The 14,814-nt window shown below is 42.9% G+C and overlaps 1 protein-coding gene across 1 annotated transcript in view; it reads left to right on the forward strand.

Annotated features, from left to right (window-relative positions):
* LOC135278570 (uncharacterized) overlaps nucleotides 1-14,814 on the forward strand; it is a 230,648-nt gene that overhangs the window by 16,466 nt on the left and 199,368 nt on the right. The window contains exon 3 of the mRNA XM_064385146.1: nucleotides 13-198. Coding sequence (XP_064241216.1) covers nucleotides 13-198 — 186 coding nt within the window. The remainder of the gene's footprint in view (nucleotides 1-12; nucleotides 199-14,814) is intronic.

Genomic DNA, 14,814 nt, shown 5'->3' on the forward strand with positions numbered 1-14,814 from the left:
CTTTTCTGGCAGGTGGAAGCAGAAATGGTGGCCAGAGGTTGTCCTGGGAAGATTTCAGTGTGGAGCATGGAAAACCACCCTGCTGCCAGGCACAAGATGCAGAGTTCTTAGTCATGAGCCCCAGATGTTTGGGAAAACAGGAGAAGGACCCCCCTCCTCTGAAACTCTGACAGTCACAGGCAGTAGAAGCAAGCAAAGGTAAATCCAACCTTTTTAATTGCTTTTGTGTCCCATCACCCCCTGTATATAAATGTCCTTGTTGTGTTCATGCCTTTTTGTTCTTAATGCAAAAGCATTAAGCAAAAAGCAAAGGACATTTCTGTCCTGGGAGTTTATCAACCACCTCATTCATTTTTAATATATTTCTTCCAGACTAGTTTGTTCAAGTCAAGTATCTGTGTTCCATCTCTGGGGGCTGTCTTTAAGCAATTCTGACCTTGAATAAAACACCAACTTGACCTGGGTGCCAGATTGTGACTTAGCCTAAAACCATATTCGACTCTTTCAGAAATACAGGAGTTGCCAATTACTAAAATTAGATATTTTACTGCCTAAGTGTGGTGATTCCAAGAAGGGGAATGGTAAAGAGGAGAAACTGCATGAACTGTGTCCCAGAGCTCCAGGCTGATAAAAATAAATGGTGTCTCAGATAGATTTCTTTTTGTTATCTTTCATTTTCTTTGTGTCTGTGATGAAGTTTGAGGGAGGCTAAAGAAACTGGATAGTTTATCTCTCAAATATAGAGGCTGATGCTGTCAGTTCAGAATATTTTCACAGAGAAGGTGATTTATGGCAGCAGCCTCTTCTCCTTGGACATGAGCAGCATGTTTGCAGGTTTGCAGTGTGTTCTCTACCTGAGCTTCTCACCACACAGACCGTCACCCAGACTGCCTTGTCTCATCTGTGCCAGATTCCTCCTTAGTCCTGGGAACTCCTGTGTTATACCAATACTTCACAGACTCATTCTGCATTGTGACAGGTGAATGAGTGGATGAAATGCTGAGGCTTTAGCAGCAGTGGTGCTGTATGGGAGCTGAGTGCTGCAGCTGGCCAGCTGGGGGCAAGGACTATGAATGTGGTACTTCTATCTGTAGTCAGTCAGTCCCGCAGACAATTTTACAGATTTGCTAATGGGAGCAAGGTTTTTTAGTGTAGATTCTCCAGGCCCTTACAAAGATGTGAATGTACTCCAGAACCCTGATGAATGATAAGCAGAAACACTGAAAGACAAATTTCTATTGCTGCTTCTCAGACACATGAACTCCTCCAGAAGTCAGGAGTTACTCTAAATTTAAAGAAATCAATGCTGGCTTCCTCCCAGGATGTAAACTCTTTTTAAGAGCTCTGTTTTATGTGTCTGTGTGTATGTGTGTATATACATATGTAATGTTGTTTTCAAATACCCAGTGGAAATTTAATGGAGTTGCAGGAACAGCAGAATGGAGGAGAACTAAGTCTATATCCAGCATATAACCCAAACAGTGCTGCTGAATTGATCCCCAAGAGGAAGGCAGGGCAGTAGTGCAAAACTAGAGCTGAGAGGTTTGGGACTGCTCAGTCCCATTGAACAGCAAGAAAAATCCCCCTTTTCTGCTCCTCTAGTGTTCCTGCTGGACACTAAAACCAGGCTAAAAATAAAACCAAGCAAAACTGGAAGAAAAAAAATATATTGGAAAGAGTGGAGGGAAAAAATGTTATTTTCAGCAATGTATTCTGTGCAAGCTTTACTTTGCTGGTAGACAATTAAAATGGCAATTTTGAGCCATGATGGCTCATTGTAGTTGCTGAGAAATGGGGTGCTCCCATTTCTCTCTACACCTGGAACGTTCCAGTCAGACTGGCAGTGTCTGGGAGACACTGCCTTCCCAACAGCTGCGCAGGGGTGAGGCAGAGGAGCGAGGAGGTGCTGTCACCCTGCTGTGTGAGCTGGAGGGTGTCCCCTCTCTGTCACACCCTGTGCAGAAGCAGTAGGGCCCAGGCAGTGCAGCTGCAAGGGGAGGTGACAGGAGTGTGGAGAGCAGGGCTTTGGAGCTGCCTGAGCCTGGCTTTGCTTCCCTCAGGTGTTTCTGGGTGCATGATAAGGCCTCAGCTCATCTCTTCCTCTCTACTGTGGCATCACTGATATTTATTCACTTGTAGTCACTTGTGTGTGAAGCCAGTACAGGTCTCTCTTCCTAAGCTAGACTGTGACCAGAACTACAGTCAGTAGATTTAGGTTGGAAACCAAGACAAACCTCACATGCAAGTTCCCTTCCCAATGACCTGGAGCAAGGGTGAGTCCGAGAGAAGGACCTTAAAGACCTGATGGTGTTGGAGCACAACTGGACACAAATCCTCCTCTCTGCACTTCCTGTCCCAGCCTGAGGCTCAGCCCCTGCAAGTGAGAAACAGGCTGATCCCATTCATTACTGTCACCTTCAAATATAAACCTGCTGGAAAAGAGAGCTCTTCTCAAAGCCTTCCCATACTCTCTGTGCTAACAAACAAGATCATGCTTGTAAGAAGAGCATACCATGAAGTGGCATAGTGTTCTCTCTCTCTTTTTTTTTTTTTAAGCTGATCAAGAGGGACAAGAGACACAGGAGAGTGGCTTAAGGGTATTCAGATCACAAGACTTTTTAATGAAGAGAACATGCAGCTGGCTGCATATGCTATTCCAGAAAAATAAACACCAGTTGTAAATATCCAGCCCTCTTGCCATCTCTGAAGAATTTCTGCCAGCTGATGTAAGTAGTTGAGGAAGAGGTCGGAAGGCTGTCACCCTCGTGTGTTGATGGAGTGGAACAAGCAGTCTGCAAAATCTGGGGCAGGCAAAGATAAGCAGAAGGGACTGTCCCACCCCTGGTTCTGCTGAAGCATGCACGAGAAGAGTATGCACTGCAATTTACACTGAAGGCTCAAAGGGTGAATCTCACTGGGCACAAGCCTGTTTTAAGGAGTTGCTGAAATGGTCTCTTAAAGTATGGGACTACATCACATGCTCTTGTGTGCTCTCAGCTGTCTAAAGCTGGCTTTTATCCTGCTACTCCAGATGCAGGGAAGTCCTTTGTCACAGATGGGATCCTCTGGCATAGCTGAGGGGGCTGAGTACAGGCAGAGCAGGGGCTTGGCTGGAAGGGCACCCAGCCACAGATACTGAGCTGAGCTTTCAGCCCTAGGAACTCTGCATGGGCTATGAAGTGAAGCAGCCCTTACTCAGAGAGACTTTTCTGGAACAAAGGCAGCACTGAAGCAAGATCTGCAATGTTTTGAAGGAAGCATTGATTTGTAAAGTATCATGTAAAGTGATAGGTCTCCTTCCTGAAGAGTGGCCGAGGCTTCAGAAAAAAAAACATTGTGCCTTTTATATATTTATCTTTTCTTTGCTGTTACACAGTTATAGAGACTACTGCAAGAAGTTTTAATTTTGGTATAAGAATTCATCTCCTTCTGCCCCTCTTTCCTCATATGAAGTCAGTGAAGTGAAAGTTCGGGTAGTATCTGGGTGTGCTCACTCAGTTTCAGCAGTTAAATTTCCAAAATTTGGACTCCAGCCCAGAGACATATGAGATTTTAATACAACATGTCTGATTCCCTTCATTGTTACCTCCTCTTTCAGCATTTTACTTACACTGCAACAGGATCAAATTAACTTTATTATGAGTCACACATGAGCATACATGCAGGTCTGTATGTACATAGAAACAGGGAGAAGGGAAATACACTAGGATATTTAGAGTGCTCAGTATCTACATATTTGCATAACAAAATCTAGCCTATTCTGTTTCCATTTTTACACAGGCTTGTCTGATTACTTAATCCAAAGCCACATCCTCCACTCATGGCTGCCAAAGCAAGCCACAGGCAAGAGGCGAGCTGAGTTGTGTTTGGTCAGTCCCCATGCAAGCTGTTCTTTCCTTTATTTCTTTTCCTGCTCTGTGGTTTTCTTGCTCTTCTTTTTTTTGCTTGTTTTTTTTTTCTCCTGATTTTTGGTTTGTTTTGGTTATTTTCTTCATCATTTGATGTATGATCCTCTTGGTTTGGGATGTTCTTTACCTATGTGTTTACATTGCACCTAATCACATTGGGCTGTGATCCCAAATTTGGGTCTGTGTGCTACTGGAATATAAATAATAATGTCTTGCTGCTTTGGTAGGCAGTCAGGTTGGAATCTGCAACTCTACTCTACTTGTGGGCACTACCCATTGCAAGACTGCTTTCTGAATTTTTACCTGAAAGTGATACTGTGTGTAGTACAAATAACCCTGGCACAGCAAAATAATGAACAGCAGCAGCATAGGAAAAAAATCTGCTGTGCCAATGGTGAAAGCATTTTCTTGCAGGAGTGTAATTGTGCTGTAAGTACTTGTTAGTTTGTTAGAAGTCTTGGGATGTGTAAATATAACTGATCCCATCTAAGTTATCATTAAGGGAGTTTATTGGTGAGTCTGAGGTTAAAAAGCCCCTAAAGCTCAAAGGATAAGGGAAACAGGTGCTTTCCCAGAGCCTTGGAAGTTATGCTACAATCAGTTTTTTCCTTCCCTTTGGGCTTAATAATATACTAAAGTTGATATGTTATAGCTGTGGTAACATTTATAATAAGAAAATATGCAAATACAGCAGCAACATAATTTTTTCATACTGCTTAGCAAGTAAATGGTTGTGTACAGAATAGCCTTCAATCCTGTGAGCATCCTTCTGTCAGAGGCAGCTTCTGTTATTTATGATAGCAATAAAACCACTGATTATTATTGGACAAATTTCTCAGACATGAAAAAAAATCTTCAGACATTTTACTTCCAAATCTTCCAGTACGTAACAAAAGGTTTGAGGTTTCAGAAGTTTAGTCCCTGAGGATAAACAAATAAAGTTGTAAAGAGCACACCTTGCTAATATGATTGTTCCTTATTAGCATAATAGTTTTCAAATAAACAACCTTCTAATGTCTCTAATAAGCAATTACTCTATGATGAAAACTGCAAATGGGGCCCACTGGTGGGTAACAGATAACAGTAAAATCTGTCAATAAAACAAATATTGTTCTGCCTGAACAGCTCTCTTCCTCACTCCAAGAGAAGAGCAGAGCTGCCTGGGTATTTTTACAGGCAGATGCTTGACAGCCAGATATGTTGCAACACTGCTCCTCTGATGCTTTGTTGTGATATTACTTGAAGTCTTTACTCTTTATGGTGTGTTACAACAAAATAAGGCAGAGACCTTTACTTATTTGGAGCTACCTACTCTTGAGTCCAGTAAAACCACAGTAGGATGAATGCTTGCCCAGGAATAGGGATTTGACAGATTAATAGAGTTTGCTTTCTTTCATAAAAGGAAAATGATAATTAAAAATTTGGAGTCCATCCTATCTCTGAAGCATGCATATAAATGGAAGTAGCATCTCAGCACTCTTCTTGCTATTCTAAATAATTTGCAGTGGCAAAAATGTGTTAAATGCATGCAATAATCACACTTTCCCAAACATTGAAAAGTATGAAAAAAAGTCATAACTTTTCAAGCATGGTTGACAAACTATTTTCAAAACATTTGCAGTGTAATTGGCATACTTGCCTAGTTGCTCTACCATTGATTACAAAGCTGTGTTGTGCTTGCTTTGGTCCTTGTACTTCTGTACTCATTTTTCCAAAATAATTTTGCATTTAGTTTTCAAGAAATAAGGGTATGGAATATGAGAAAATCACAAATCCCCAAGCCTGGTCCTTTCCAAATTCTGTGGTGAGTATGAGGGTTTTATTTTATATATAGCTTTGTAGAAACAGGATCATTTGAAGGAAAATCTTGAGCAATTCTTATCTTTGTTCCATTCTGGGCTGAAATCATGGTACGAAAACGCAAGGAATGTTCAGTAAAGCCTGGTGTGGGAAGAAGATCTTGACAGAAGGATGATTAATGGTGTCTGAAAGAGGGAAAACAGTTATGTAAGAAATACAGCCCATGAGTTTGAAACTGAAGAAACCATCACAGGTGCAGGCTGTAAACAGGCCCCAGAGGGAAGAATATTGCTCTTTTAAAGGTGGACTCTGTAAACAAACAGATGAGGCATAGGAAATATCCTTCCATATAAATTTTTATGGTACAAATAAGTACATGGAGCACATAAGCACTGTAAGTGTTTATAAACTCAAAGAACATCCATATTGCAGTAAAGCTGCACAAATAGTACCACAGTGTAAATTTATATAGCGTGAGGCAGATGTGTGGTCTGATGGCTTAGTTTGTTTTTCTGTCTTTAGCAAATGACATGATTTCTGTGTCTCTGGTTTTGTTTTGTTCCATTTAGCTGCTCTCAGCTACATAATTGTTCTTTCAGCTTGTAAATATTATGGTCAACCTCCAGCAAAGTTTAGATGAGGCCAATCAAATGTAAACAAGTGTGTCTGCACCAATGATGTGAGTAAGCAAAGTCATCTCTTGTGATGTTTCCTCCCCCTTTTCTTACTCCCTTGGGACTGCAAGAGCTTTGTGGAGCCTGCTGTGGTACTGCAGAGCCTGGGGTTCCATTTAACTGCCTGTCTGGGATTGTTTTTTCTGTTTTTCCTCGCTATTTGGTGTTGAATTTATCCAGAGGATAAATAAATGGACTAGTATCACCTCTGGGGTGCCTCTCACATCTGTCTCGTCCTCTGCCCTGCCCGAGGGTGGCTGCCTGCAATCCCAGCACAGAGTTCATACAGGTGTGAGGTGCAGTGCAGGGGCCCAGCAGGGCTGAGGGTGAGCAGACTGCTGAGGAGCCGCAGCCTGATGCAGGGCTGTGACACAGAGGGGTGGCAGTGCTGCTGGCAGACCCCTGTGCAGTTTCCCAGCAGGCTCAGCCCCTGGGCTGCTGTGCCCTGCAGCACAGGACTCTGGCCTGGTGGCTCTGGCAGAGCTCTTTCTGTGCCAGGGCCCCAGGTGCTGCAGTCACCAAACTCTCTGGGTGAAAGCCTGTGCATTAAAAAGGTGCACATGGATCAGTTTTTACCCTTATTGTTACCCCATTATTACCCTGAATGTCATCTTTAGGGTTTCATTCCACGTTGCTCTACTGTCACTGTGCATCCCCAAACCTGCATGACATGGCAGGCAACACAGTGAATGCATCCCATGGGCTGCAAACACAAGAAATCAGGAGGGTTTTCTCTGTGTGCAACCTCCTCCCATTGCTTTGGAGCCTCTCACTGCTTGCACTGAACACAGGCCCTGCCTGCTCCCCTGCATCCAGTGTTTACCTGTCTCCCACCCCAGTTTTGTGTCTCCAAGTGCCCAAATCCTGCTGTAGCTTTTTGCAGCTGCAGCAGTTGAACACTACTCCCAGCCTGACATTCCACACCTCATGCTCCCATAAGCAGTGCACTGTTGGGTCACAATTTTTGGTTAGATATAATTAACCTTTAAGGAAAAAAAAAACCCCACCAAAGTAAAGACTGCAATGCTATTGATCTCCTGGGAACAGAGCCTGGGAGGTGTCTGACATTTTACATTGTTATCTATGGGAGAGGAAGGAGCTGGGCTGTTTTTTCCCACAAGAAATGTATCTATTTTTGAGAGCAAAGTACTTTCTTTGCCATGGGACCCAAAACCATTTTCATTCACTGACTCACAGTCTCTGGAGGCCTTTTCCCTGAGCTTAGGAGGCAAATGCTTAGTGGTTTGCAGATGGAAAAGTGACAGCCCAATTAGCTAAAACTGTTAATTTAAAGGTAAAGATGTTACCTGTTTACAACTATCTTGGCTTTGAGAACCAAACAGTCTCCACCAGCCTCATTCCTCTGTTTTTACATAGAGTTGCTGCAGGTTTGCTCATAATAACTATTGGGTGAGAATCTGAAAGCAGTGTATCAACAGCATATGATTTATTCTGTGGTTCTTGTGCAGAAAGCCAGAATATGATTTCATGCTTTCCTGTTTCTCTTTTTGTCTTCTTATGGTATGAAAATCATTATTAGTTATTTTCTATTAAATTTTTCCAGTAGCCTATTTGCTTGATTATGGATGAATGTTTATTGATGAATTTTTCCTTTCCAAGAGACAATCTCACTAAGATCCAGGCAGAAACGACGGGAAATGTATCTGGACAATGTTCACTTTGTATCTGTTCTTGTGGTGTATGGCAGAGCCAGTATGGGTCAGCTTGGCTGCTCCTGGCCCCAGACAGATCCACAGGATGCTTCCATGTGTGGTGTTATTTATTCTTTGAGTGATGAGGAATGTCTGTAGTAGCATTCATGGTCCAAACAGCTGAAAACTCTCTGCTGCATCTCTGCAGGGTCTGAGGGTGGATCCACATCTGCCTTGTCCACATGGAAGGACAGGAGTTGGTGGCAAATGTACTCTGCGAGCTGCCAGTGTCCACACAGGCTGGAAGTTTTGGCAGGCATGGGACACTGGCAGTTGGGACCAGACATCTAAAAACGCTTTTCTCTTTCATTCAGAGATTGCATAGGGACTGTTTAACCTTTAGACAAAGCCTTTCTAAATAAAATGCTTTACCAGAGGAACCAAATATCAAGGAAAGAGGTATAGCAATATTTAGAATTCTTCTGCATTGCAAAATCTGTGTGAGGAACTTCAGAAGAGCTACTACCAAATGTGCCCAATAGCATTTCTTAATATTTTAAATGTATATACCTAATCAGCTCTTTAACTTGTGCTCCAGGCATGAGGAAAAGGAAAAAAAAAATTTAAAATTGCCTGAAGGGATGAAGTCTCTTGGTGTTTATGGTAAATGCACTGCTTTGCTCTTGTTAGGAGTTTTCATTAGTTTGAATTGTCTGTCTTAATGCAAGCTTGTAATTTACTGACAGTAAAGAAGATTCCAAAATGGCATGTGTTACCATGGAATACATTTACTGTTAATATAGGATAAAGAGGTAACACTTATATATCCTGAAGTCAAAAAGGAACTTCAGATTTCTTATTTAGAAGATGATATCTTAATTAAGCTCACCTGAGAGATCACTGGGTAATGTTCATGTGATGTTTTTGGTTAAGGTGTGTCTGTCAGGTGCAGTTGGTTGTTTTGAAAAACATAGCAAAGAATTTCAGTGCAGTGAAACTATTTTGCTGTCTGCTCACCACAGGTCATGTTTTCTGTTGGCTTTCTGGAGCCTGGTGTGACTGAGGCTGTGCCACAGTAGGGCAGAGGGTCCATAAGCTTCTGTATCTCGAGGCACAGAGGCAGCAGAGCTACAGGCAACACTCTGGAGTGGGATCCTGGCTGGGTTGTAACCTACCTTATCTAACAACTGAGAGCTCCTTGCACTACATTTTTGATGCTGGTGGGCAGGCTATGGACATGCAATGTGCTGAAGGTGTGGACAGGACTGGCAGTCACTACCTTGTGTCTTTGGGGAAGAATTCCAGTCTGTAAAGGACCTGCTGCAGCTGATTTTGTGCTTTTTCCTCTTATCCTTTTGAATCAGCCTCATGTGCAGAATGTCTGCTCAAAATCCTTCTTACTGATGTTTCACGGTCTCTTATTTCCATTATTTGACAGTTACTAAAAGGAGATCTTGTACCTGATGCAGCATTAAGAGCAGATCTTATAATAATCAGTAGTTTTAGCAGCTCTTTCTATTCTCCCTGCTTTTATGGCTTATTATAAAAGTGTCAATCTCTCACTGCTATCTAACAAACAAACTTCTGCCCTGGATCCATTTCCTCTTGGGCAGTTTGCCAGGAATAACAAATTAAACTCCAGCTCTCAGTTTAAGAAGTTTCACTTCACTGAGTAGAGTTCAAGTACAGTCTATTATCCTGACTAAGTGATAGAGGAGTCCTTTGATGTTTGCTTCTTGAGTGGTTTATACAAGCCAGGGCTTCCTGTAGGAAAAAGAGCTGCAGCTGAAGGAAATACTTGATTGATCAGGTAACCTCTTCCTCTCACTCTTTCTTGAGAGTGTCTGAGTGCCCTATGACAGATGCATGTGGAGATACAAAGAGAGACCCAGGATAGTCTCCACCAGAAGTCACACAGTTTGATGATGTTTCTCAGTTTTTCAGATGAGAGGGACCAATCCTGCTCCTTCCACCTTCCTGTTCCCCACTGCTTTCCCCACAGCAGTTCTGGTGGTCCACCATGGCTTGTTCAACCCACTTAATTTGTAAGACTTCACAAACAAAATGAAGTGTTAAGGGGACAGAGAAATAACATTATGTTGGAACAGAAGTCCTCCCTCTGCACCTGCCAACCAGCAGGTCAGCCTGGCTGTGTCACTGAGCCATGCACTCAGGGCTCCTCCAGAGCCCTCTAACCTTCAGCTGGGTCCCACTCTGAACTCTTTCTGGAAGAAGCTGGTTTTCTCCTTTGATCACCAGGGGCTGTGTTAATTTCATTACATAAAAGATTCAGTGCTGGGTTTTTTCTCTCTATAAGAAGGTACAGTGATGCTCCCCTCCCAGTAATTCTGGCCTGGACGTTTGAGAGAAAAGCAGAAGTTGGCTAGAATATATTGAGGGAAAACGGAATGTGCAGTGCAAGCTGGTCACAGCATAGGGCTCAGCTAAGAACAAAAAGGAAAGGAAAGAGCACCAGCAAACCTTGCATTGTCTGAGTTGTTTCAAGATATCCACTTTTCTGTGGTCAGTGGTAGTGAACTGCTGTGCTTGGATTTCTGAATCTGAGTATTTAAAAAACTCCCTTTGTTAGCTTGTCACTCACAGATAATTGGGGTATTTTTTCTGTGCCAATAAATGTTCACGAATACTTTGCTTCTCCCTGATTCTTTACAGGTGTGGCCACAACATCTGGTGGGTGCAGCATTGATTTCCTGTCCACCTTGGAGCACTTGGGCACAGAAGTGACTTGCAGAACCCTTGCCTCTAACCAAGGGGACAGCTGAACAGCTTGTGAGTAGCATTGCAGTGCCAGAAGCAGCTGTGCTAATAGTTCAGTGTTACAGGGGAGGTCTTGCTCCCCTTCTCAGCTCCTGGCTTTGCAATTCTGCAAGGAAAAGATCAGGAAAGTTCTACTTGCTGCTTTCCTTGACTTGGTTGTTGGGTGCCTGTCAGATGCCTACTGAGCTGATTCAACTCATAACTCAAAAGAAAATCATCTCCATGTAACATTGTCACCATTGGCTGGAAGGAGGGCATGAGGATATTTGGAGGCAAACAGGCTTTATTTTGCAATTAGATGTTGCAATACCTGTGGATATTGCATGCTCCACAGTGTTGCAAGAGTCCCTTGAACAGAACTCATTGAGTTTGGTTTGTAAAAGCTTGTCTAAAGTATGGGTATTGGAAGTTGTGAAATTACCTGTTATTCAGTGCCTGCAAAGCAATCCTATACTACTTTATTACAGCTTATTTTTGGATTGTGTAGAAGCAGCTTTTCCTTCAGCTATAGCTTTCCTTTCAGCTACATCCATGCATGAAACCCTTTTAATCCCAAGCACCCAGATTCTCCTGACCTCCTCTGTTATACAGAGAAGCACTTTAGTAAGGTCTAATTACCTGTAGAAATGCACATGTTGAGACCTCAGTGTTTCCTTGCTTTGGAGCCTGATGTAACAGCTGGTTTCAGAGTACCCTGTGGATGTCTGAATAAACATGGGAGTTATCTTTTCCCCACAAGTTATTTGCTGTTACTATCCACTCTTCAAGATCTGGACTCCCATCCCAGAGAACTTTGGAAACCTTTTTGCATGAAGCCCCAGGAGTTTGTCCCATGTAATGGACACTGATGTTTTCCAATCAGCAATGTTATTTTTAAGCTCTGCCATGTCACGTTATCTTATTGCTTCACAGACCCCGTGACTGCTTGTGCCTGCAGACAAATCTGGCACAGGCCAGGGGGAGGGTAATTCTTCCTTTTTGGTCTGCCCCCTCCCCTCTTACATCCCAGAGGTCTATTTCTATCTGGGAGTGGAGGCTGGGAGGCCAGTTGTCCATACGTGAGTTTATGTGACAGTGCCTCTGTGAATCCAGGCAGCCTGGCTGCCTTCTCTGAACCTCTCCTGTAACCCACGGTGCTTCTTCTTCCCCCAGTGAGACTTTTGCCTGTAAACAGCTGTAAGTTTCCTTGGGAATAATTTCTAAAGCAGCTATAATTTTCCTGTTGTATACCCAAAATGTGTACACCTCTTCAAAGAAACCCAAATGTTTCTTTGAAACCCTCCTCTTCCTGCCTTCCCATAGAAACGCTGCTCAACAGCTAGTTCAGCATTTGTGCATTCCTTTTCTTTCCTAGAGCTCAATGATACTCCTTTCTCAGTCTGAGGATGGAAAAAGGATGGTCCCTCACTAAATGGAAGCATATTTTTCCTCACAAGAGATTTACTTTTATCCAAGTTGATTCTTAAAGGAAGACAAAAATGCTAGAAAGAGAGATGTGAGCTAAAGCAATTTGTTTGTCTGCCTGCAGGCTCACCCTTACATCAAAGTCCCGTGGAGTTATGTGGTCAGATTGTCAGGTGTGTGTCCTGAGTGTGAGGAAATGAGGTTTACAATAACTACAAAGGGATAAGCTTTCAGAAAAGTTGAATTGGCCAAGTCTCAGTTGCCCTTCTCTTAGTTCCACTTATTAAAAAGCAGGTTCTTATTTTCTCATGGACTCTCTTCTGGATGGAGCATTACAATGAGTTCCATTATGCTCATCCTATTCAGGTAGTATGTCCTCTGGAAAAAGCAAGTGATAAATTCTACTATCTTTGCCAAGATTCTCATTTTTGCATTCAATGAAACACATTCCAAGGTGAGTGTAAAACAGAGTTCCCCAGTTGTCGATAATTTTATTTTTGGTGTTTTTAAATTTGGTTTTAAATTTCAATTTTTAGGATCATGAGCTTTGAAGTGGTAATCCAGGCTGGGTCCAGATTCTGACCTGCAGAAGGTTTGGAACAAGGTGTTTCGAATAAATAGCATTTTCTTTGGATAAATTCTGATTATTTGAAATGCCTAATACTTCATACTGCTGGTCAATTTGATTTGTTGTGCAGAAGAACCAGACTCTGTCCTAGCTGCCCAAACCCCTCAGATTGTCCCTGGGTATGCTCATGGAGACACAAGAGCAGGCAGCTCAGCATCCCCTCCTGAAAGTCTCTGTGCAGGGTGTGGTATCTACCCCTTGCAGCTGCAAGGCTGGAACTGCAGCCTCTGTGACTGACTGCAGCTCTGATGGTAAACATAAACCAGAAATACACTGACTATTTGCTCTGAGAGACAAAGCAACCCTATGGCAATAGGACTCCTGACTGCCAGCATTTCTTGCCTGCCAATTTACTTCTGTAGTAACTGGGATAAGGCCTTAGGGGGAAAAAAACCATGACAACGAACATGGCAAAATATGAAGCTCCTTTTCTTTAGTAGCAACTGCTCTCTTCCCAAAGCTGGCAGTGAGAGAGAAGACATGAAGAGAGCCTGAAGCTCCTTTTTCCCCAGTGTGTATTGATTTCTACCACTAGCAAAGCACACGTAAGAAATTCCTGCCCCAACAGATTGTTCCTGTCACAGGGTTTTGAGCTGGCATGTCACAGAGCCAGGACACACTGCCCCACAAGCAGCTGCACCTGTGTCCCTGGCATGGTGAGCTGCTGTGGAGTAGCCACGAGCACAAAGCCACACTCACAGCACACCTCGGGCAGCCAGTGCAGCCCAGGGGAAGGGATCCTTTCCACCTGCTGGCCAAGCAGCAGCACGTGCTCTCTTGCTTTTGTTCATTGTTTTTGCAGGTGATTGCAGTCGGAATGCTGAAGGGTTGGATGCTTCTCTTGAGAGTAAAGAAGACTGTGACATGATCATTTGATTGAAAAATGTGCAAGGAGGGACAGAGGGAAGAGAAGCAAAGCCTTGACATCTCTCCAGCAATAATGGAAGAGGAAGGTGATGATAGGCCCTTTTTAGGAAAGCTTTGCTGCTTCCTTATGAGTCACTCCCATTCAGCTGGAGGGCCTTGTGTTGTGTTTGTCCAGCATGGGAATAGCCAAAGCATCTCTCATAGAAATTTTAGGAGTCACATGCCCATGTCCATTGAGTTCAGCTTTGGGAACTTTAAGTTTGTTGTGCCAGAGGCTTAGTGTGCCTGTCTCTGTATGTGCTACTGGTAAAGGCATTTTACAATTGCAATTTGGTTTTCAGGCTTTTTGGCTTTCTCTTTTGTGGTAAAACACACCTCCTAAAACTTTGGGGAAAGGATGGGAGAAAAGGAAAACTCCATGCAACTGACATTTCTATATTATTATTGAACTATTCTGATGAGAGAGAATCCTGGAAGTTTTTTAGTGATTTGAAACATTTTCATTTTTTTGGAAAAGTCTTTGCTGAAGTGGATTCTGGGATTTTGGCTAGCATTTCCCAGCAGCTGTTGCCAGCTTTCCTACAGGTCTGCTACAAAGTGCATAGACTCTGGTATGCTGTGAGACTGTATGTTCCTGGATGTTTTGTCTCTGTGACAGTCCCCACTCCTCATTTCAAATTTTAGAAGTATGCACAATGATAAAGGCTTGAGCATCACACACTGCGCAAGTGCAAATGGAAACTGCCTTTGCTGGACCCCCTAAGGCCCACCGTCTTTGCTAATAAAGATTCACTGTGTAACTCCCCATTAAAAGTGGCAGTTGGAGGCCAGGAAAAAATCAGTTATCCAGTGTTTGAAATATCTGTTTAGCTGCTGGGAGCCACAATTTGATCTTAAGCAGGATACTTAGATGTGTTCATTTTTAAGTGTCAGGTAGCTCAATGACTTCACTCAGCATTTGCATTTTATGGGGGTACATGTAACCTGAGGAACGAAAGGAAAGTTTGCTATTTCCTGTAAACATTTTTATATAAAAGTGTCACATGAAAGGCTGTTGGATGAAAAAATTACTGTATTGTGGAGTGCCTGGAAAAAATCACTTA

Source organism: Passer domesticus, chromosome 11, assembly GCF_036417665.1.
Source record: "Passer domesticus isolate bPasDom1 chromosome 11, bPasDom1.hap1, whole genome shotgun sequence".
NCBI classification, from domain to species: domain Eukaryota; kingdom Metazoa; phylum Chordata; class Aves; order Passeriformes; family Passeridae; genus Passer; species Passer domesticus.